At 42.0% G+C, this 25,498-nt stretch overlaps 1 protein-coding gene across 1 annotated transcript in view; it reads left to right on the top strand.

Moving 5' to 3' along the window:
* LOC108772973 (uncharacterized) overlaps positions 1-25,498 on the top strand; it is a 93,029-nt gene that overhangs the window by 36,861 nt on the left and 30,670 nt on the right. Inside the window, exons 5-12 of the mRNA XM_018538651.1 lie at positions 8,981-9,067; positions 9,643-15,708; positions 22,875-23,074; positions 24,003-24,171; positions 24,289-24,381; positions 24,625-24,764; positions 24,956-25,028; positions 25,235-25,270. Coding sequence (XP_018394153.1) covers positions 8,981-9,067; positions 9,643-15,708; positions 22,875-23,074; positions 24,003-24,171; positions 24,289-24,381; positions 24,625-24,764; positions 24,956-25,028; positions 25,235-25,270 — 6,864 coding nt within the window. The remainder of the gene's footprint in view (positions 1-8,980; positions 9,068-9,642; positions 15,709-22,874; positions 23,075-24,002; positions 24,172-24,288; positions 24,382-24,624; positions 24,765-24,955; positions 25,029-25,234; positions 25,271-25,498) is intronic.

Here is a 25,498-nt window from a genome sequence, read left to right as displayed (position 1 = left end):
CGAGTTCTGTCGAAAAGTATCAGGGCTCAAAGCGATTAGACCAATGGTTTCCGAGATATACTCTAAAAATTGTTGATCTTCTGACAAATGTCGCTGTATCTTGCAAACCGTTAGTCCAAACGCTTTTTCACCTTACAGTTTTCGGTAGAACTCGTCGAGAACTATAAGAAACGCTACTCAGAACTACTCGGTACTCTCAAAAAAATTTTCAAAGATTTCCACTATTTTTTTTAAACTTTATTATATTTCAAAAATGTTTTTTATGTATCAAGAACTCTAGGCATTCACAAAATAGTTCTGTTAAGCTGATCAGAACTATGCGACCTTGAATTTCGTTAAAAAGTTAGCACCCCATTTTTAAAAAATTATTAAAAAATGATTATTAAGCACATATGTCATTAAAAATCATAGAGAACTTTTCGTATCGTCAAAAAGAAGTAGGAATTATCATCAGAACTATTGTATCTAAAAATTAATTTTCCAAAAATTTTTAATTTTTTTTTTATTATTCGAAATTTTTTTTTACATATCATGAACTCTAGGCAATCGCAAATTGAAGCTATTAAGCCGCTCAGAACTATTCCACCTCGAAATTCGATAAAAGTTAGGACCCCATTTTTAAAAAATGTAAAAAAATGTTTATTGAGCGGAATTCTTGTTATTAACTGTAGAGAACTCTTCGTCCCGTCAAAAGGAAGTGGAAACTCTAGTCAAAACTCCTGAGTACTATAGTTGGGGTGCTAACTTAACATACCCCAGTCTTTTACGTTTTAATCCCTTTAGACTATTATAATGTACACAAATTTGAAGACATTGTCCGTTATTTGATGAGATCAGTGGCATATAATAATGTATATGTTGAAAAACTTAATTGTTTAGTATGAATTACTTATTAAAGTGTCTTGAATTAAATAAAAAAAAAAATATTTCTACCATTCCAATAAAATTAGGTCTAAAGGGGTTAAAAATATTTATGCATACCTAGAAAAAAAACGGAAAAATGGTTGAAATAAATATCTGGAAAGTCTTCATATAATCATCGGGAGATATTGGGTTTCGAAAGCCGCAGACTATTAGAGACTTTTATCTCATCCAATTAATCGCCGATAATTAGCGGCTTATTTCGATCTTCGGATGACTGGATAATAACGAGAGCCTAATAAGTCCACAACGTATGACGTGTACACGGACCATAAATGTACGCGCGGATCATCCCACTCTGGTCATTATTACCAGCTCTTTTCTCCAAATTGCCCGCTCGTCGTCGCGGTACAGTGCGCATCCAGACAGAGGCATACTCAACGCCGCGCGTCGAATGTGCGTGCGTGTTGTTCACGCACACACGCAACCCACCTGTCCCCAGCTCGCACGTACATTCTCATGTACGCGAGTGTACACCTGCCACCACAACGACGCGCTGCAATTCCATGCGGGCGCACCCTTGGCTCTCCGGGAAGACCCTACATCGAGGAGGCGACCCTCTTCTTCTTCTCTTCTTCCTTCACGGGGCCACCGCCTGCGGACCCACCTTTCTCGTTCAGTATCGGGGAACACCTTGTCGAGCGCGCCGCGCTGAGCTATCAAGTTTCGAAGTCGTTTATTTCAAAAAGAAGCACCCGGATTTTCGGCTTTCCGTGGATGGAGGGTCGGGGATCGATCGCCTGATTTTCCGGAAGAAGTCGTGATGGAAAAGTGATCGTTGTAATTAAACCACGTATTTGAAATTTAAATAAGAACAATACGGAGCAGTGAACTAAATAACGCGATGTCAGTGTACAAAATACGACAATTAATGTATTGATCTATTCGAATACGAATGTTTCAGTTCACGTTGAATCGTAACCCAGTGAATAAAAGTTTACAGAAATTTAGAATGCATGCAGTTGCAAGTCATGCTTTGATAATATTTCTTGAAAAACTTGTCCTCCAACAAAGAAAATGTAACTTATCCTCATATGTCAGTCTTTATCAAAACAAGATTGTTCACAAAATGGATAAATTTCTGTAATATTAAAGAAAAGTCTATGATTACAAACAGAGTCCCAGAATAAAAAGCTGTTATATTTAAAAGTGGCCTACGAGATGAGATAAAACGGTACAAATGTATAAACTGGAAAAAGAAATACGGACGGAAAAAGAATCATACAAGTATTATTATTATTGTGATAAAAATTTGCATATCTGAATAATCATATAATATATTTTTTTTTATGCAAGGAGGTTTGATAATTTTAGATAATTTAGCAAGGAGATCATTGATGATTACGTGATCGATCCCCTGATCCTGCGCTTTATCATGATAATGTAATTTCTCGGTGTAAATTTTTTTTTATCAGTTTGATCGACAATTTAGTGAATACTCAAGCAAACATATACAGGGCAATGCCGATGAGTGTTCAATCAGGAAACGCGTACAACAGTGGGGATGCCTGTGAATGATGGCGATTGTCAACAATGCGCGTATTATCCGACGGTACAATGGTCGCGAATCGCTGTTTAATGAATCTGCATGCGATTGCGTAATGAGGAAAGAAAGGGCGCGTTGGGTGAACTCGTCGTGACAAATCACGCGATGAAAGTAAATTCAGCGCGGACACGTTGGTTCAACGATAATTAACGAAGCTCGATCGAGGTGACGATAGAGGTGACAAATTGTAAAATTAATGATCTTCCGTGAAGATGAAGCTTTTCGATTGTATTCAGTGTCTAAAGACGCTGAATCAACGACACTCGTCGCGACAACGGCATTGCGAGACGACGGATCCACTGGTGATGACAAAACGGCCACCCACGCGTCGTCAACGTTATCAACCTCATCATCGTCACTTTGAAGGTCCGCGGAAGGTGACTTCGTCGCGATCCAATGCCCGATTTCTAACCGCGATACGTAGCTTCAGCGCTTCGTGGAAACGACGAGGACTCGCGAGGACTATAAGAAGGAAATCACGAAAGCTCACCAACGATGAGATCAAGTCGAAGAGCGTGGGAATTCCCAAGACGGCTAATGGAGTCCACCAGAAGAGGAAGAGGAAGATCCCCGCGAAAAGCGTGGAAACGTCGAAAGGCAACGACAACGGACGATGGGAGGAAGTCAACGTCGGCGGAAGAAGGGCCGGGGAGCTCGAGCGTGAATATTATGAGCACCTGGAAGCGCTGAAGTTCCTCATCGACCCGCCGCCGTGCTTCCGTAACACGGAGACCCGGCAGAACTTCGAAAACAAGTTGAACAGCCTTGATTTCAGGCGGATGAACACCGTGGCGATTCCTGCGGGACCCGAAACTAACGGATATCAGGCTCTAGAAAGTCCCAGCGGGTTCCAGAGCTTGAAAATCCATGAAAATGATGATTGGTACGATCGCAGATCGTACGCAGACACCCTGGATCGCATTGTGGAGGAACACCTGAAGATCGAACGCACGATGATGGACTTGTTCGTCAGGGCGCCGATTCTGAAGAGTCGACATGGCGAACAGGTGTCCCTCGCGCGCGAGAACAAAACTGTTCGCTTCAAGGACGAGGTGGAGCATTCGGGAACATCTGTCGAACGATGGAACGAAGGGTTGAGACTCGAGGGCGAAGGTCGCGAGGCCGGGGGAATGGAATTCGATAATCTCGTAAAGACTGAGGAAATCTCGGACTTTTCTCGGGACCGGGCATCGAACAAGAGCTCGAACGTATTCGATGTCGAAACGCGGAACGGTAGGTAGCGATTAACTTCAATTTGGGAAGAGATTTAGAAAACGTTGAAACATATCGGAAAAAGCGGTGTAACATCGAAACATATCGGAGAAAGCGCACGTTTCTACACTGAGAAAAAGATACCTAAAAATTTATTTGTGAGCCGTAATGTTTATTTCAATGAAATAAATTCTTATTTATAAATAAATAAAGCGAAATAAAATTTTATTTTTAGCAAATGAACCATTCATTTTACTTTTTACTCTTAATGAGGTAATACTTATAGTTTGTTATCACAGTTTATTGTTTTTTTAACTAATAAATATCGAGAAAAAAAACGTCTTATGTAATATATTTACTTCTGAATATTTTGACTCTTTTTCTCAGTGTATACATAAATATTTATAGCATTCTCGTAAAATTTTGGGGACGAGTAAATGCTATTTAAGTAACTTAATTGAACACTATAAATCTTGATCGAGATTTTGTGCAAACACACGTGATTTGAGCTTAATCAGTTGTGAATTTCATGGGTCGGTAATGACCGAAGTTTCCCTCCAATCATCAATCCAACTTGCGTTAACATCAACTCGCGACAGTGCTTTTCTTACCACTGGAATTCAAGCGCCATTTATGGGCTGTTCTTGTCGCAACAAACGAGATAGTGTAATTAGCGATGCGTCATTACGTTCGCTTTTCGAGGGTCATCCGATTCTTTAAATAGAGGACACGAGAGTTCTAAGTGCTATCGACGCTGCCTGTTAATAAACTCAAGTGTCGTATTCATGAATACCCTTCAAACTTTATAATGATGAAATTTGATCATAAATATAGAGCTGTGACCTTCTCTCTTATATCTTTTAAATGGTCAAATACATGATTATTATAATATTTAGTACTATTATTCTCTATATGAGCTTTCGGCGATAATATCGAGCGATATTTGTCCAAGTTAATGAGGCTATCGACAAAATCACCATAACAATTTCTTCGCGACAGTCTTTTGTGCTTTGACATTTATGCGCCGATATTATGGCTGATGGAACGGCTTTCGATTTACGTCGTGAAGTCCCAGTCGCAGCCTCGATCGAACAATGCGCCACCGGAAATAGCAATCCCCGTTTGTTGAGCGGGCTTGTACGAACGGAAATTGTTCCTTTATCGTAACGCGAGCAAGCTACGCATTAGATATTTAGGGCAATCGTCCGCCTATACGAAAAACACTGTATAACGTTTGCTTTAGACGGTCAAAATCGATAGTAGTAAACAGATTAACTGCACTATCGGAAATTAATTTTGGTATAATTTGAAAATGTTTCTTCTTGGTTCCCCTACTAGGAATATACGTATGTTATCATATTAAATAAATATTATTTTTTAATATTGATTACATAAAAATTACGTAGCCTTTTAGGATAGCTGAAAACGACATAAAATCTCTACAAAAAAATTACGATTGATATACGAATTTTGCTGAAGTATTTAAAAATGTAGGTAGATATAGATCTGAAAATAATTTTGTTAAATCATCAAAATAATTAAGATATAAAATTCAAGCATGATGAATAATGAATGCTGTAAAAAGTTTTGATATTATAGCAGTTTGAGTGTGTGTCTTATATAATCATTTTAATAACTTAACAAAATTACCTATTTTCAAATCTGTTTAAATTTTTACGCTAAAAGGGAAATACTAAATTTTAGTAAGTCAGTTGTTTGTGTAGTGCCAATTAAATCTTTGCTAAGCGTATATATATTTGTTTAGTACAAGAACCATTAATTTGGTTTAACTATCACTTCTTATTATTAAGCAAACATTTATCTATTGTAAGTAAATAAATATTTACTCAGTGTAGATACTCCGAATAATCGTGCTTTTCGTAATAAAACTCAAATGCAAGGGCACGTCTTGGTATAGTTCGTCGAATCCATACGCGAAGCGTGACGCCGGTGATCGATTATGCAACGGACAGAGTCACCGGGCAATAAAATATGTCATACCGGTCGATTGCGCAAGCGACGAACGACAGTGGCGATCGGATCGAAGGAAATCCCTCGTCGTGAGGGAGTTCACGGTCGGACGACGAGAAGGACGAAAAGGGCGCAGCGCAGGGCAGTTGTGGAGAACGAAGATGGAAGACGCGAACCGCGGAAACGTGGGCTTGGCACCTTCGGGGCATGACGGCACACCCATTTCGCCCATCGTGTGCATTAACGTGCCCGTGGCCAATGGGCCCGTCGCCCCGACTGGAAGTTGCTCGCGCAAAACGTTCCCTCTAATTTTCCCCCAGGGAAATTCGCCGCCGTAATTTTCCTCTGAGAGAGGTCTCCTTTCTTGTGGCAGCTAGATTTTTACAGAGATTTTATGTAATTTTATACGTAGATTGAAAAAAATTACTGTTTGTATTAATTGTGTAAAGGTTGACACGGACGGAAAATTTCGCTGAAATATCTGAAAATTTAGCTGGATATAAATCTGATAATAATTTTATTGGACCATCAAAATAATTATTATAATAATTATTGTTAATACTTTTCATTTATTATATGTATATTTTATTATTATTAAAATAAATTATTTTAATATGATAATATAATAATTATTAATTAAAATGCTTAAGCGTTAATGATTTAATATTCCAGCAACTAGTTTGAGTGAGTCCTACATTATTTTGATGGTCTAAACAAAATTTTCAGATAGAGATAAAAATGAAGTAAACCAAAAAAATCACCTAGGAAAACTTTGTATAAAAAACTTGGTAGAACAGTTTTTCCTTGGCCCCTGGAAGTTTTTTTTAATCGTGAACGAAAAACTTCCAGGGAGATTAAGCAAAAAGGCTTTTTTTTTTTTAGTGAATTTTTTATTCATAAGTTTCTAGGTTTTTTTCAGTCATTTTCATCTCTATTTCCAGATCTGTGTCTAGCTAAATTTTTAAACGCTTCAGAGCCACTGTTTCTGTGAGATGGACTGAGGGAAAACATTTGTTTGCCTTTTCAAAAAGTCGCAGGATTATGCGATAGCGCTGCGTGGTCGCAGTTAATCCCCGACTTTCATCCCTTTCCATCGAGTTCGTGTTCGTGTCTTGTCCGTGACAGCCCAATCCCTGCCGCGTAAGCTTCTTCGATCCTATTATGCAATTAATGTGATATATATTTTATTGCGCGGCGACTCATTGCGTAACTGCAAGGTTACAACATCGGCAAGATTGGGCGCGCCTATTTACGTGCGTGCAGTGGATTTTTACGGTTATCGAGACTTCAACCCCGATCCGAATTCTTATTTTAGCTACGTGCCTCAACACACCGAGATACGGGACGTTTGCTTAAAAAAAAAAAAAAAAAAAATGTTCCGTCACTTCCGGATCTCGTGCGACTATACCGCGTACCCGCGTGTGTCCGTTCGCGACTGCCGTGACGCAATGAAAAGTGCGGAGAATAGATGGGTGCGCTCGCGCGACAGAGTCACTCCGCCGGCATTGTACGCTCGGAAGGAAGTCCAACTCGGAAGCGGCGCTATTCATGAATTCAGAGGGGGGAACTCGTGTGCGTGCGCGCTCATGTACCCCCGTATGAGCGTTAATGCGTGCTACAGTTTTGCGTCTGTATGCGTGCACGTAGTACATCGCCGTCCATAAATATCCCGAGTTCGTGCGCTTTCGAAAAAAAGAGGAAAAAAAGAAGAGGAAGGTTGACACGTTTCTCTCTGCAGAATTTTTCGGAAAATTGTCGAGTGCTTATACGGGTGCTCCACGTCAACGCATCTAATTGTAAGTACTGGAAGCGAGTCACGCTTCGAGCGGAACACCCGAACGTTAACACAATTGGTGCTTTCCAGCAAGAGACACAGTGGGTCTGTTTCTCATTTAATCTGCTTGATATTTAATATTGATTAATTAATTACTGCTTCTGTCTAATCTGGTTCATTTGATACTGGTTTATTAATCACTGGAAGACAGTAATTAATTACTTATTGGAAGTACTAAAAGTACTTAGAATAAAAGTTTTTAATATTTAAAACAGCTTTTAATATTTAAATTAAGTAATTATTAATTACTATCATTCAATATTGGCCAGTATTAGAATTCAGTAAATGTTTTTGTGATTAAACTACACTTTTGGAGTAAGATGTAAGTATATGTTCGATATCTGACGAAAGCGAAAAAGAGTTCTATTATAGTGTAATGCAAAAAGATTTATAAAATCTTAATACATTATTTCTTTTAATAATATAATACTATAAATAAATACTTATTTGCAGTAAATAAATATTTACTCAATAAAAAAGATGATGAGTTAAATCCAATTAATGGTTCTTCTCTCTCTCTCTCTATCAAATAAATATATATTTACAATTACTAAATATTTACTTAGAATTATTCAAATATATATTTATTAAAATTTAATATATTTTAGTGCAGAAATAAAAAGCAGATCTAACACACCGATCATTTCATCTTTGTTAAACATTGTCGAACAACGAGGATGTTGTAACGATTTATTATGTTACATTGTGTCATTTGAGTCCCTTGCTGGAAAGCTCCCCATATCTCTCGAAAGATAGAGCCTGAAAGTTTTGGGTCGCTTCGTGCGACCGACACACAGACGACCGTGGACTTCCGACACCGACGACGGTGTATTGAAGTTCCCACTCGTTCAGTAATCATCCACGTGTGTGGGTGATACAAATTCACCTGGATCGACGTAGCTCACAAAACACGTGACTCCACCCGGGTGGGGACACGAGCGCGTCTCGTGGGTGGTTTCATTGGTCCTACTTGTGTGGCTCAGTGCATAATCGCGATTCACGTATCCTACAGGTCGCGGTTGTGCCGCTGACTCGTGCGACTGGTTAATATGGGCGTCGTCGTCGTCGTCGTCGTCGTTGGAATTCTCGCCTAAATTTAACGCACCCGTCCGTGCCTCGGCAACGTACGACGCTTCACGTTTGTCGTCGTCATATTTCGTGTGTGCACTCGCGAAGTCGCGGATTTTCGTTGATTATAACCGCTTGCGTGCGAAAGACATAAACCGATTCGCGCCTGTCATAAAAATGTGACGTGTGAAGGAATTCATCGATTGAGACTGAACAACGTAAATCGTAAACCGTTTTGCTGAAATTAATTAATCTTAATAAAATTCTTTAATCTATAATTTATCTATAATTTAAATACACTATATATTTATTTATATATATTGAGGAATTCTTTTTCATAACTTTTGCTATCGCGAGTTTTTAATAATTGAAACGTTTCTGAGAGATGATACGTTCTGTCTATTGCAACATCGAACCGTTTCTTTCAGATGACACAAAAGTCGAACAGAGCTACGCCAATCAAAACGGTGCTCTGAAGAGCTGCCCGAGCGAGCAACGAAGCGACGCTAAGAAAGGTAAGAGTGCTTTGTTGTCGGAGATTATATATTTAGGAATGTTAGGCTGGACCACGCTTTCTGCATGAAACACTGTACGGTATCTTCTTCCTTCTTTTCTTCATCAAGCATCATCTTGTGATTGCGATTGTCTGGAACGATCTTTCTAAAAGCCTGCCGAATTGTTTCGCGTAAAAGGAAACTGAAATCTGAGCAAATATCCCACCGTGTATAGGTAAAGTATACGGTGTGTATTAAAAATTGGCACGGTAAATTTCCTCGAGAATTTTTCGGAACAATATTCGAGGGATATTGAGATGCATGCTGGAATTGTATTTGAACTGAAGAACAGTCGTCAGAATGTTCAATTTTAGTTGATTAAGAAATTAAAAAAAAAAAAAAAACTTTTAATTTTATCTTTCCTTATCTTTTCTTTAAGTCAGAATGGAACATTTCGTGTCCAATAGAAATTCGTGGGAAATATTGAAGCTGTAACTTTCTGCAAAATGCAGTACGGTAACATCTTTTCGTAATACTATCAGAAACTTTCAAATCCCGTTGCTCCTTCCCGGACGATGCGGGAAAATTGTAACGAGCCGTCGTCTTTAAACGCGAAAATAAGGGCGCGTCAAACGCACGTACGTGGCCGTGTAAGAAAAATTCCGAGTCGGGAAACTCGTGGCGGATATTAGATAAAAGAGAACGAAGAGAAACAGAAAGCGGAGAAGTTACCGTAAAACGACCGCGATGCGATATTTCCGACGAGAATTCTACGAGAGAAGAGAAAGAAGAAGGCGAGAGAGAGAGAGAGAGAGAGAGAGAAAGGGAGGACGACGTGCGAGAACGTGCGCTACGAGTTTTTCCACAAATTCGCGACATCGTAGGACACTGCGATCTTCCGGATTACGCAACCGACGCGGAGGACTGCTCCGTGATGCCGCAGGGCAATGCGCGCAACCGCAACCGCAGCCGCAGGAATCGAAACCGATGGCGAGCACCTCCTCCGCCACCGACGAACGTTACGGAATCCTCGCGAAAGGCCGAACAGAAGAAGCTCGAGGAAGAGAATCGTCCGACCTCGAGGAACATGCGCGACAACGGCGATGACGACGACGACGATGACGACAATTCGAAGACGAACGACTCCGTTACGGAGAATCCTGTTTCGGAGAATGTCAACCCGACCGAAGACGAGTTCGTTCGGGGCGGATCCTCGTTGAATCACGGATGCAGATCTCGACCGAACGATAAGCTCAGAATCGAGAAGATCGAGCTGGCGGAATCTCGTCCCAGGATAATCGAGATCACGACCGTCAGCAGTTTACCTCTGGAAGCGACGATCGGCCATATCGCCGGGGTGGGCATTTTGGAAGCCGGAAATGGCAACAGAGCGTTGAAAGAAGCGACAATAATGACGGTATCGGAACCGGTGGAATCGGTACGGCCGTTTTTTAGTTATACGAAGACCAGACTCTCGCAAGAGAATGGAACTCGATTGGAGATCCGAGAAGTCAACGACAGCGATGCGGAGGTGGTCGATTGTGGGTCAGCAATCGTCGAATTCGAATCCGACGCGGAGAAGGAATCGGTCGGTGGACAGGACTCCGAGGATCGCGTGGAATTCAAGCCGAGGGATCGGATCGGGCAGCAATACATGCCACAGAAAATGTTTCCCAAACCGGAAGTGGAATCCCCCACTCTGATGTGGGCCACGGTGATGCCTAAAGATGTGGAGAAAAAGTTACGAAATTTCATCGAGGACCTTCAACTGCCGAGTTTCTCTGAAGAAATAATCGAGGATGAGGGGAGATATCTCGAGAAAGTTGCGTGCGACTTCACGGTAGAAGAAAGCAGATCCTTCGAGAGAGCAGTTAGCTCGCCACGTCGGAAAACGAGGAAGCGCGCGATGTCGGCGTCGCATTACGCCAGCAGCTTTCTGGATATTATACAAGAGGAGGGTGACAGATTATCGGAGGACGAGGCACAGCATATCAGAGATTTCATAAACGAGGAAATCAGCAAGTATCGGCGCGAGGACAGGCATTCTATCGAGAGGGTGACATCGACGGTGAACCTCGAAGCGAAGAAGCTTGATCCTGAGAAGATTGAATCGGCCGGCGAGAAGTCGGAATGCGATATTAAGATTAAAATTGATACGACGGAGAATAACACTTCGGAATTATATTCACGCGATAAAGCAAACACTTGCGAGGAGATTGAAAACGTCGAGTCTAATTCCGTTAAAAGCATCGCGAATTCTGATACTGAAGTAGCAAAAGACATTAATCCCGTAACTGAAACGATGAGCGAAAAAATAAATGCGAACAATCGCGAGAAGATCGTAAACGTCGAGTCTAATTCGGTTGAAAATGTAGCGAGTTTTGAAACTGAAGTAGTAAAAGATCCTGATCCTACGACTGAAACGATGAACGAAAAAATGAATGTCAAAGACGATACTCCAAATGATGAATCTTTGGAAATTTTAACAGACGCGACGCAAGCTAATTTAAACCCCGAGGACCGTTGTATTGTTGAGGAAATTGAGATTGTGAAAAACGATACTACGCAAGACAGCGAGGAAAATAATGAAGCGAAGAAGTTAGAAAAAAACGCGACAAGTATTGTGACTGTAAGTGATATCAGTGACGCAGATGTAAGTAAAACGGAAGATAATAAATTTTCGTCCGCAGTCGAGGCACCTGCAAAATCAGACAACCGCGATGTTCCTCGAAAAGATTCCATCGAGACTCGCACGATCGTTAATCACAGCGTATCACGAGTGGACGGCAGAGTTGATTCAGCCTCGGCTTCGTCATCGAGCGAAGTAACCCTGTCGGAAACGAAGCGACCGCCGCCTCTACCGAGGAGGTCATCCAGTTTCGGCCGCGAGCCTCAGAGACCGCCGACGCCACCTGAAATAGACTATATCTCGAGTGGCGCGAAGGTTCATCAGACGTTTGTTGCGGCGAACGGCGACGGACGCGAATACGAGTCGACGAATTTATCCGCGCGGAAGCGTGCGAGTCGTGAAGCGGCGGACGACGAACTGCCACGACGGCCGGAGCTTCCCGCAGCTTGCAAGAGTTCTTGCACGTCGAGGACCGGTCGGGCAATTTATGGCGAGGATTTTTCGTGCTCGCGTGATCTCATCTCGACAATTGTTCGCGCTAATGAGATTCGTGGCCGTATAAATCAGGTCAGACGCGTCGACACCGTTCCGACAACCGACGGATACGCTGAAACTTCGTCCGAGAGCGGTCGATCGATCGCGTCATCGGGTATTCGCGACGATGATCTGTCACGCTCGCGCTGCACCGGCACGCACGTCGTCACGTTGGCAAGCACGACGAGCACGGAAATAACGCGTCGCGAGGAAGGGAAGCCCGCGACGCCTGCTGCATCAGTGGCATATGATCAAAACGCGTCGTCGTGCCGGCAGGAGGGTGAAGCCGAGGTGTGCAGATATCCTTCGGGTCAGGAGAAACACACGAATTCGGAAGGAAGAGATTCTAAGGTGAATCCCGAATCATCGAGGTACAATCAATCAGATAGTCGTTCGAATTTTTCGGTGAAAGACAAATCGACGATGGGTACGTCGAGTTCAAAGAGCAAGAAAAAACCCGAGGGAAAAACCGAGAAGAACGAGAAATCGACATCCGGCTTTCACCGCGAACGAACAGTGAAGAGCGAGACGTCGGAGACGAGAATAATCGAACGACACGAGGAGAGCACGAGCGCTAACCAGCGCGATGGCCTTCGCAATTCGAAGTATTCGACGTGGGAGTCGAAGTGCGAAGAGAGGCGCGAGGAGAAACACGAGGAAGAAACGCGCAGCTCATCCCGAGAGAGCGACACGAAGAATTTGTCCGACGACGAGGCGAGCTTTCAAAGAACGGACGTCCCAGTGAGCGGAAGTCCCTCGCTCGAGGATGAGTTAATCGATGTTCAAGGACATGACTCGTCCAGTAGCACCACATCCTTGAACACCGTGAGGCATCGTCCATTGGAAGCATCGTTGACCGATATCATTGCGATTGTCCGCGAGACGAGGGAGGAGAACTTCAAAGACGAAGTGGAGGAATCCCTGAAGCGGAAGCTCACCTTGCTGAAAAATACGGAAAAATCCGCCAATGAAACGACACCGAGAGAGAATTCGAAATCGCCTCAGCCGGTTCCTTATTCGTCTGTAGAGGATCTCTATCGTGTGCCATTGAAGAAAAAGGTCTCAGAAACTCCCGAGATAGCTACGAAAGACGTGTCGCAGCAACCACCTTCTCTCAGGAAGCTCTGCGTTGAGAGGATTCTGTCGATGCCGTATGGACCGCAAGTGATAGGTGAGATCACTACGCCCAAGTTTAACATCTTCGAGAGTTTGCGGACTCTACAGAGGTTTGTGAGTGACACGCCGGCGCATCGACATGATAACGCCCGACTAAACTCAATGCATGGAGTGAGTGATCGACGGCACGGACTAACGAAAACGTCGGACGAGAGCGAGCGGCCTCGTCCTAACGACATTACGAATGTTGTTTCAGACCAGACCAAGTTGCCGAAGAGCATTAATATTGAGTTGTCAGAGTCAGAAAGAGAGATGGAGACTCGGGAACCACGGTGGCGTGCGCTTGCTACAACGGATCCCAGGCTTCTGGTGTGCCTGTCGCCGTCGCAACAGGCCACGCAGGTGCGCACGAGTGCCGACACCCTGCTGGACCTTCACCGAAAGTTTTTAAACCGGTACAGTTACCACGAGGAACAGCCACATAACGTTCCTCTGCCGCAGTACCGAGTTGAGATCCGTCCGATCAAAGAGGAGGATAACGCGGTTTCGAAAACACCTAAGTCGACTACTCGAGCAATTCATCGAGACACCACGATCGAGAGAGATTCTAATAGCAGGCTGCTGGAAATCATCAAGGAAGAACGAAACGGTCCTCGAAACGATACACTCGCAGATCAGCAGACGAAGACGATAACCGATGACGCCACAGACGACTCTTTTGGGCACGGGGGTCAAGAATGTTTCAAGGCCGAGTCTCGGCCGAGCGACTGGATGAATCTAGCTAGACACGATCGCCGTAGCGCCACTGCGAACGAGCTATTCCTGGCGGCGTCGAGAGGCGAGGATGGCGAATCGAGCGGCGATAAGCCGAACGGTCACGTGGCCTGGTCTGATCGGCTCAAGATTGCGACACGTTCCGCCGCCCAGGCTCGTCCGTTGGCGAACAACAACGCGACGATAATTCGCGATTCGGAGCGATTGTCAGCGAATAATATTAAGTGTCCGGTCGTGTTGAACGGTACCGTTACCGATCGATCGATGGATGCCACCGGCAAGAGGACGCCGCCTCTCAAGAGAACAGTCGATCTTGGCAAGCACGTGAATCCGGCGTTGATCGACAACAAACTCGAGGTACCTCCGTTGCCGAAGCGCGCGGTCACGGTCGATAGATCGTGCATCGATACGACGAGTATCTTCGACCAGAATCCGCCAAGGAGTCGCTTGGAACCACGAAGAGGACACCATGAAGCGGAAAAACTGAAACACGTGGCCGCCGTGGAGATCATGGATAAACTGAAAGAGTTTCAGACGGAAACATCTCGGCGGCTCGACGACGATAAGAAAGGCTCCTTACCTCAAGAATACTTCGCTCAGCAATTGAGATACATCGAGCTGTTGGAGGAGCAACTAAAAAACGTGATATTAGCGGAAGAGGAGGAAAGAAAGGCTTTCGAGGAATTTCAAACGCATTTTCATCGAACGAAACAATGTGACGACACGAGGAGATCGTCTCTCGCTGATATTCCCGAAGAAACCTCGAAAAAAATTAGCATAAATCTCGAACGCGAACATAAAATTCCGATCGACATCCAAGGGATGTCAGACGGAAAATATGGAGAAGATAAGCGAGCGGAACCTCGAGGTCTCGAGGAGAAATGCTTCAAAGAGATCTATCGAAGCGAGCCGAGAATTCAAAAAGAATCTTGGCAAGAGAAGTCACGGAATATAGAAAAGAATCGTACAGAGACGATCGATAAAGTAGGCAATCGGCAGTTTCTGAAGAAGGTGTGTCATGAGAACGGAGAGGAATCATCAGAAAGTATCAAACATGAGGAACGTCATGTAATCACGCAGAAGGGTAACTTAACGAGAACGGTGGAAAATGGAACGTTTAAGCCTCGCGAGGACGAAGTTGACGATCGTTGCACGGAAACGCGGCCGACCACGACACCGAAGAACAATTCTGAGGTGTTTACCGAAAAGACGACTCAGAACGTTGAAGTGAAAAGACCGACGACACTACCAACGAACGGAGAGGCATTCCGCCAGCGGATGTACGACGAGTACGTGCACAAGGTGTTAGAGCGGCAGGAGCGGAAGAGCCACAAAGTCGTGAAGATCAGTCAGCACGAAGACATCAAGCGCAAGGAGGATGGTAACATGAGTGCGATGGCAAAAGAATTCATCGAGAAGGCACGCAGTCGGCTGAACAAATTTGGGATCAATCTCGACGGGAGCGGGACGGAGCACGAGGATGAGGAGGGCGATGCCCTGATCAACGCGAAATTCCTAATTGACGGCAAGGAGCTCCAGGACGTCCGGAAGCTGCCGAAACACCTGCGGGAGTTCCTGAAGATCTCCACGATGAGCGACGACGAGGGCGGTGAGTTACGGCGAATGGAATGGACGATGGGGTTTGCTGTGTTGCTCGTCGTGTTGCGATGATGATTGATGCCGATTGGTGGCTGCTGAGAAAGAGTGTCCCGCTCGGAAAGTCAAACAATCCGTCCTGAACTCTCGATGTCGCGACAAGGGACGCCTTTTAACAACCACTAACGTAACGCGCGCATCTTGTCCGACGTTCGTAGATGCCTTAGTGTTTGTCGTCACTAACGTTCTTGGTATACTATGCGCTAATTCTCTTTATATCTGTCCGCCTGGTACCAACAATACGAAAGGACCGTTGGACAAAAAAAATGCAGAAAATGACAAATAATTAATCTTCTATTATAATGTTTGCCCGGCGCGTGATGTCCCTTTTACAAACTCGTTTTAATAAATGTGATTTAAAGAGACTGAAAGCAACGCGATGTAAAATTCCCCCGGTGATAAAGCGACAAGTAATATTCATTTCGCAGTTGATTGAAATAATTGAAATACTTTTTTGGAATATCACGAATTTCTCATCTTCGATTCCGCGTGCAATAAAAACCGAACTGTAAAATTTAAAACATCGCGCGACTCTTGATTAAAATCGTTGAAAAGCGAAAAATGGAGGATTCCTCCAATAAATGTCATCGCTCTCGTCGGATCGTCTCAGCTATCGCAGCGCGAACTTTCTCAATATGGGAGACAAGCGGTAACGTCGAAACGGAAATCTCATTACTGTCTTGAGTACTGTTTTCCTACACAGCTCCGGAGGCAAGATTAGTTCTCGGCAAAGCGGAAGCGCGTCGATCTATTTACGTTGGTGCAGGTCGTGCAGCATCATAATCACACGGTCCAGATTGCTCCAATTCCGTAATCCGATTAATAACTCGTCTGGCAACGATACGACCGGTCTTGTATAAATAATAAATCTCGTTGTATCGCGCGCGCGAGTCAACGTGATATCGTAACAAATATACGTGTTTACGCCGCCTTCCTTTCATTGCCAGCTCTCTGCCTAACGTGCTGTGGTATCGGGTGCGCATATATAGCGGGATTTAATATTCCGCGACATAAATCCGGCACGCGCGATCGACACGCGTGCTGCTCGTATATTTTGGCATTTATTCGAAACGGTGATCGATTCATCAAAGCGACGCTATGGAAAATTATTGCGTTAACATTCATGTTCGCGGCGCTACGACAGCGTCGCAGATAATGAACCGCGACAGTTTGCGATAACGGATATCAACGCCGGAGGTACAGAGGCTATCAAATTGCGTCATGTCGTTCACGCGTCAGCTCCCTCTGGAGCCGATTATAGTCGCAGAATCTTTAATCTTGTCATCGTTATACCGAGTAATTCAAAGAGATTATCTCTCTTTCCTCGAGATAATAAGATGACAACGTAATTTACTGTCTTTAAACTCTCTAAATTCTTTGGAGTGGAATCTCACTCTAAAAAGTGAAAATACTGCGCCGTTCCTTTTCAAGATAGTGGCAGATTAAATTTTATAGTCCTTAGAATGAAATTCCACTCTAAAGAATTTAGAGAAAGGCTCCCACAAAATTCTATTCGACACGACGCGTTTTCTATCGCCACAACGTTGTCGTAGGTGGTGCCACGTCTGATGATGATAGGGTACTGGCCTGTGGTTCACTCTTTCCTTCGTCCCGCGAACGTCGAGCCGCGATGTTTGTGTGTGATTCATTGGAGGATGGAAATCTAAATATAAAGACACCGCGGCGAGAAATAGGCCAGTCGCTCATAGGACGCGTTCGCCATTTCGACCAGCAGCGGCGCGCCGGAACCACCGTCTTGTTTTCAGCTATTTTCAATCACGCGACGTGGCCTACTGGCCCGCTGGTCCGCACATCCTTTCGTGGAGACTGAGAATTTTTCTCTGTTTAATTGTCTGTGTACATATTATACTCTACTTACAATAAAAAAAATACTCGACGATGATATTTCGAAGCCCGCCATAATAATCGAATTAATTCACAGAACTCTCTCAACATTTAAGCGAAAGTGCTTAAATTTCTTTTTTTTTTAAGTTTTAGAATTTTTTACTTTGTCTCTCTCTCTCTCTCTCTCTCTTTCAAAAGCTTCAGTCGTGACGCTATGATTAATGTAGACGATTCTCTCATTCATTTTGGTAAATCAATTATCTTCACATCTCACAATCAACTGAAATCATTTTTTTATCATGTATTTGTTGCATGCTCGCGTTTTTAATCTTTCAGTCCACTTGTTTGCTGACATGTACGTGTTATGAATATATTACAATAGGCACAGCACGAGTGCATGTTTTGTGTTCAAACATTTTTACGCCAAATTCTTTTGCAGCGGAAACAAAAATGTATGGAAAACAGCGATGTTAGACGTGATAGACGATATTTGACAAAAGTCATTTATCCGTGTGCAACAATGTTAATTTTTATTGACACATTGCCAAGTGTGCGGACATCGCTCGTCTATTACTATTAACTCACCGCGGTTATTTGTATTTCGTAAGTCTCGTGAACCTTTCGACGCGGTTACCGAAGCGCCTGTTTATTTTCCATTCTAACTTTAGCACGAAAGTTTAGCCACAGCGTGTGTTCCGTCGGGGCTAAATGTGCGAATTTAGGCATCCGCCTGTGAATACAAGTTATTTGTACTCATCGTTCCAATTGATACATCAATTCTTTTTTTTTTTTTTTTATAAACAAGTGACATATATTCATAAATCTTGCACTGAAGAATCCCTTTGTCGTTCAGTTCTGGCTTGCGATTTGCTAACAAGCTCATGGCGCGCTGCTCGAAGTTAATTTCATTGCATTTTTTTTATCTGTTTTCTTTTTGGTGGATATGGGCATGCTTTTTTAATCAAAGGGAGCGGCTGCGATGCCATTGCGAAGAAAGGAATCAGGAATGAAAATGATCTGCTGCACGAGATCGACAAAGCTTTGAGAGTCGGCAGGGGATTTCTACTTGGGCAAGGTGCGTTTGCAATTTTGCTTAATCGTTGACAGCATGCATTACACAATTTTGCAAAAAGCATCATTAGTGAATGGTTTGCGACATCATTTGCGAAAAATATTAATACTATAAAAAACTGGAATGTCCCGAATGTAGAATTAGATCTGTTTTCTGTGGCTGAATTAGTACGTATGCACTTTTGAAACTTGAAGTGAGAAAGGTGTATGTTTGATATTTGACCAAAGTGAAAAAGAGAATTCTAGTGTATTCTGATGCATAAAATATAATGAATAAAAAACTCTTTTTCACGAAGTAATATAATTTTTAATTTGGGCGGGAGAATAATTCTCTTTTGCCCAAAGCGAGAAGGAGAATTCCAGTGCAGTCTAATGCAGGAATGAAAAATAAACTTATTATATAAAATTTTGAACATTATTAATTTTACTTCAACGCTACTTTGTTTAACGTCGGATTGAAGATTGAGAGAATTCAGATCCATCTTCCAAGCGAGCGCTTGTATACACACGTATATAGCTCGGCTTGTTGGCAGCGGATTCGAGATTTCGTATTAGAGTAGCCTCGAACGAAGTCGTCATCGACGTCGGCGTAGTGAGCGTCGCGCGGCGTGGCGTCGAGCCTCGTCGGCGTCGCGACGCTTCAGTCGGCTAGCACCTACCGTGCTACTTTCCCGTGTCTCGCCGAGAAGAGTGTCCCATCGAGATATACGCGGTGCCGCGTTGAATAAAAAAAGAGGTCATTGAAATCGTAAAGTGACGATGTTGGAGAAAAGTGAGTGATCGTTTCGGAAAAGTTGACGCATTATCGAAGGATAGCGAGGGATGAAGGCGTGATAGGTGTTCGTAAATTTCTTCAACAGGTAGTTCCATGGTCGCGAAGAAGCTTGGAACTCGCATCTTTTCGAGGGAAATTCTTAGAAAAGGATTACGAGTATCTTTCAAATTATTTCCTTTCAAATCGGCAAGAAAATTGGCGGGAAAACATAAAGACGTTAAATTGAAAAAATAAATAAGGTTATCGACGTGACAGACGATAATTTTATATTAAAATATATCGAAGAAATTTCACAAACAAATAGAATAATTCGATAAATGATTTTAATACTCGTAAATTATATCATCAGTTTTCGAAATACATCCTGGCGTTGATGTAGTCTTAGTCTGCCGTGGAATAAGGCAGTCTACTTGGTTTTATTCTTCTTTTTGCGCTCGTTTCGTGGCAGTCCATCAAGATCGCTTTTATATTAATGAATCGTGGCGATTCCATCGTGAAAGTAACTTTGAAGGGCTCTGAAGACGATATTGGACGCGGTGTGTAATGCAAGCCTTACATCCCGCAGTGTTGACTTGCGATAAGCATCAAGATATTCCGCGTAGATAGTTTTAATGATTCAGATTGGAAAAACTGTCACGGACATACGAATTAATTACTATGAGAGATCGTGAGATATATATGAAAAGAAATTCAAAGATTCATCGTTAAAAATAGTACAATTTACGAAATGACTAGAACCCGAGACATTTTGTTTGACAAAATGTTGTTTAATGCTTTCAGAAAACGTTATGTTCGCCCCCACGTTTAAAGCCTCGTCGGCGAAACCAGGTAAACCTGCGCGAGGAATGTGTGAAGAAAACTAACAGAATAATTTCGTCGTGCATCTTGCATAATGACTGAAGATGCAATCTGAAATATTAATATCCAAACGTTGCCCGTTCTCGAGTAACTACAAGAATATTTGTCTATTAACATATTTTTAATGAAACTTTCGGTAATTAATTAATTAACTTTTCGAATATATATCGCATAGCCAGTGTAAATGAATGATGAATGACGCGATAAGAGAAATGGAATTGCCATCGGGAGAGTGTGCTCCTATTACGTTAACCAACGTTCGTTCCGAAGATGTAATAAAATTAATTACGTGTAGGGTGTAGGTCGTATTGTGTGGGGCCAACGTGTGTTCTTAACAACGAGATTGTAATTAAGTACCTACTACACATACATACGCGTGTGCGTATCTCTGTACATGTATTTCCCGAGTAATACGCATAATCTCATTCAGCAATTTGTCTAGGGAGGAAGGAGCATTAATTTCGGTCACCTGAGAACGTCGTCCTTACAGTATCGGTATTTCGACTAATTACTATTGCCACGGTTGTTAGTTGCGAATAGCGGTGTGCATGTCGGTACACAATCCAAAAACGATGGCAATTCTATGTTTTTGACGTTTCGAACGCTGGATGCAGCTGGCGTCGCGACAGCGTTGATTAATCGCACGTACGTTGCAATTAGTGAAAATGTATAGCCGTTATTGTCGTACATGGATTGTAACGTGTGTAACATCAATTATTATTAGTATGTGAAAATCGGTCGAGAAATGTTCATACAAATAGGTGAAAAAGGCTATATATTCGGGGGGTTAAAGGAAATCTTGGTATAATTTTTGTGTAAATCTTAAGTTTCCAGTTTGATTCAATAACCACATTTCCAGATAGAGAGATACATGTTATCTCTCAGTGATTATATTTTTTTAGAGAAAATGAAAGACAAGGTTGAATATTTTAGATTTTATTCCTAAATATATTTCCAAACTAGTTCGTGACTGTCAGTTTGTTTTAATTTCTGAAATTTTCGTACGTATAATATACCTGAGATAACTCCCAAGTAATACACATAACATCAAAATGATGTCAAAATAGCTGCAAATCTAATTTTGACGCCATTTTAATATTATTGTGACTTCGTTGTTCTATTTGGACTAATATTGTTCTTGCACAAAACTAAAATTTTTGGTAGTTTCTGTAAAAATTCCCTCATTAGTATATTAGACTTAGCAAGCTATAATAATTAAACAGGAATTTCTCGCAATATTATTAAAATAAAAGTTATTAAAATAAAAGATAAGATTGAGTTTCGAAAAGATAAATCCAAAGAACCTGAAATAAAGAAGTGTCCTTTACAATAAAGGACGTGTGGTCCGACTGCAGTTATTTCAGCAGTCGTGCATGTTGAAGATGTATCGTTCGGGACAAAATTTATAACGACTCGAGAACAGAAAGCCCAAGATATATATATTTCTCCCAATTTCCTTACCCTCGTATCCGATTCCGGACTTTTGGCGGTATATACATCGAATTCACGCGTAAAGTTTCGCTAACGTGTCGTGCGCAGAAAACGTGTCGCTCCAGAAAACGCGTCGTCGCGGCATTGTGTTCAAGTTGTTCTCGGCCAATTGCAATTATGCGTATCTCATAATACCTAACGCCGCCCACGCGAGCTTCTAATTTTACCAGCGTCCCAAATGAACTACCCCTGATTTCCTGTTGCCGCGCGACCGCGAGAGATATGGCTTTGCAAATTGGTCGAGAGGTTCAATTCGAACGGGCATATGTGCCTGACTCATCGCAGCGACGATGTATCTTTATAGTGGCTTATAACGTTGTCTCCCCCATCTGACACACTCAAGCGTAGTCACCCGTCAATAACTTCGTTTATGTCACCGACGCGACGTTGCGACATGATGTTTGTTCTTATTTGGACCGCGGCAACGAGTTAATAAAACCTTTGTTAACTGGCCGTGAAAAAAATATTGCTTTGATGCTAGAAACGGCTTGCAAGTCTGTAAAAATACCCTCTCTGCAGCTTCTTTCCAGATTGTTTAGGCGATTAATATAAACGCAGGATTTATCAGATCGTTTACGTCAAAGAGAACCATTTTTAAACGGATCGAATTAGTAATAGGCAATGACGTGGCAAATGTAGGAAGAAGTAGGGAAAAAGATGATCCCTTATGTAATGCTCCCCCGTGTGCCAAGATTAGCATCGCGCCCGTATACATTTCATATTATGTTAGCTGTAGCGCCAATTTACCAAATTCACACAGCGTAACTGTTGCAGGAGCAAAGACCTTACGGCGAGTTTGTTCCTTTACTGGCAGTCTTTCCTTCATTATATCAGACTGATTTAAGACTCCTATATTAGACTGATTTAATAATGTTATATAACACATGAATTTAAAAATGATAGAAGCTGGGTTCATTTATAGGAATTAATCGATCGGCTTGACCTTCTTTTTTAATAAAACTGTTGTTATGATAACTTCTAATGATAACTTAATTTGCCTGACAATGAGTGTTGATTAACAAAGGTCTCGTGAACGTGCCGTATCAATTACATTCTTAAAAGTGAATTTTCGTTACCAGGCGTTTGGTCGCCAGGACAAACGCCAGCTGAGAAGGCACCGAGTTCCGAACGAAGCAAAGAACCACAGAAGAACGAGCCGATTCCGCCAGTTTGGACTCCTGCCAGCGCCGGCGCGAGCCCTATCGCTGAGAGGAAGGAATTTCGTCCTGTGCCATTCGAGAGTCCTGTACTAAGCCGGAAGAGGCAGCCGAAGGAAGAAGTATGTCAACTAATTATATCGAGATGTTAGCTATTTATCTGGCGTAAAAATTAAATTCATGATCGATTAAATCATTAACCCTTTATGGGCGTAATCGTTTGGACACACCTTTTATTTTGTAAATTGCTCGCTCGATTGTCATAAAACTCGGTCTAACAATAAAAGTATAGGACAATTTGATACAATGCTTTATTCGATTCTGTGAGATCAAAAATAAAAAAATTAAAAAAATGGTAGATTTAATATAATCTAGATATAATTTCCAAAAATAATTGCATTATTATAAATATATAACTCATAACAATAATAATAATTTGATAATGTTTTACTTAATTTTGAGGTGAAAAAAATTCAAAATGGTATCTCCATTATAATATACATAATTTAAAAAATAATCTAATTATTATATAAAATATGGTTTCAGACAATTTTTAATTACGAAGTAACATCAAGGTTTTAGTTTCGCTTGATTTGAAGCTCATCAGTGCTGCGCAAACAGTTAGTGCTGATTTTCAAAGTAACTTCCAGACTCTGATTATGAGAGCCCTATGATCTTCTTTCATTGGAAGTTATCCTTTTGAAATTCGACATTTTCAGGCTATATTTAAACTCAATAATATCTAGCAAAAATCTTCTAAAATCGAGTTTCCTGATAATCTTGAATTTTAGAATTCTGAGACCAGAATCGAATTGAGCGTCTTTGAAAACCCTTAGAAAACAAGGTTTTCTTGTAAGTTTCTTTACTAAGAAAGCTTCCTTCTTCAAAGGATTAAAGTTTGGCGAACAAACTTGGAATAAAATCCAATTCGGACGAACAGTAATAAAAATTCCCTTTACAAAGGGAAGCTGTAATATGCATGATCGTTTTATTCAAACCATCTTCTTGCATCGATGACAAGAAGTTCAAGAGTACGCACTCTCACACGAGACTCTGTTCAAGCAGGCGCCTCCGCCTTGGGAAGGCGAGGACAAGGAGAGTATCTCGCGAATCGTGAATTCGCATTCGGCACCCTCCCAGGGATTGAACACGCTCGCGTCTACGCCGCGATTGCCACGTGCCCAGAATCCGACCATCACATTGCTGCAGAAAGCGCGAGGTCAGCATCTGTTATAAAAATCCGTCTGCTTATCGGAGGCGGAATGAATGAGGATATTACAGATTTGCACTTTTTTTTTCCTCGTCACACTAAACTATCATTGCGATTTTATTGTAGAGGGACAATTGCCAAAAGGTGCAGCTTACTTGGAGGAAAGCGATAATCGGCCATTGAGCAACGAAAGACCACTAATCTCTCCGGGAGAGATAAGTAAGTATCGATCAGTTATAATAAGTTAACTAGTCGAACGTTATAGTATTATGGTTATTATATCATGGTTGGATAATTTTTATATGAAAGCCGCCCGATATAAACGATTTTCGAAATCCGTTTATGTTTCTTATTATCACTAACGCTCGCTAACTAGCTGTGTCTAATTACATATGTGTCGACCTATTCTCTGATTGCGTATGCGCGAGTGCTAATGATCTCTTGTGAAATTGAATCGTTCAGTCTACACGCTGAAGAAAGAATACGAGAGCGAGCCGGAAGTGCAGAATGAACCGCCGAAGAAGATGGCCGATCTGGGCCCTCGAAAATTCGAGGGAATCGGACCGGTGACTAGGGAAGGTATCCCTCTCGTGTTAAGATCGGTAGGTCGCTAATTATTAAACAAACTGAAAGTATACATTTTTTCCGATCGATGCGATGAAAACGCTTGGCAAACAGTTGTGCGGGGAAAGAAATTATTTATATCGCAATTTTTAATCGCGCGTTATAAACGAGTAATTATTTTACGTCGCGCGATGCACTTTCTTAGTACTCTCTCGATAATTACTTCTAGGAAGTCAAGGAAAGCAATCAAGCAAAATGGTACAAGAAAATGTATGACTCGTTGCACCGCGCTGACAGAAACGGTAAGTTTCGTAATTACGTGAGTGATTATTAAATAAATAAAATTTTACGCGAGAAAAATACAAATAATTATCCGCGTATTTTTGTTATGTTGGACATACGATACTAATATTATCATTATATTTACGAGATAAATAAGGAATTTAATATTATTTCGATAAATGCGCGTGCTTGGAATAATAACATAATTCCATGATTTTGTTTCCAGATGACTACGTAACCATAAAATACAAATCAAGAAGAGGTGAATATTCAACTACCGCGCATGACTGCTGCGATGGTCGAATTACGACATTTGCTACTAATATTACGCTGTGCGTGGGTGCGCTGCGTAACGCAGCCGCTCTAGCCGTGATTTGTGTAACAACAGCGTAACTAATATCTGTAAAATAAAGCGCGGCGGAGAGATAATCTCTGTGTAGCAAAAATGTATCGCGGCAGGGTGCTATTTTCTGTATATCGGCAACTGATG

Source organism: Cyphomyrmex costatus, unplaced genomic scaffold (assembly GCF_001594065.2).
Source record: "Cyphomyrmex costatus isolate MS0001 unplaced genomic scaffold, Ccosl1.0 scaffold196, whole genome shotgun sequence".
Lineage (NCBI taxonomy): Eukaryota > Metazoa > Arthropoda > Insecta > Hymenoptera > Formicidae > Cyphomyrmex > Cyphomyrmex costatus.
This window is presented reverse-complemented; position numbering and strand designations above follow the sequence as displayed.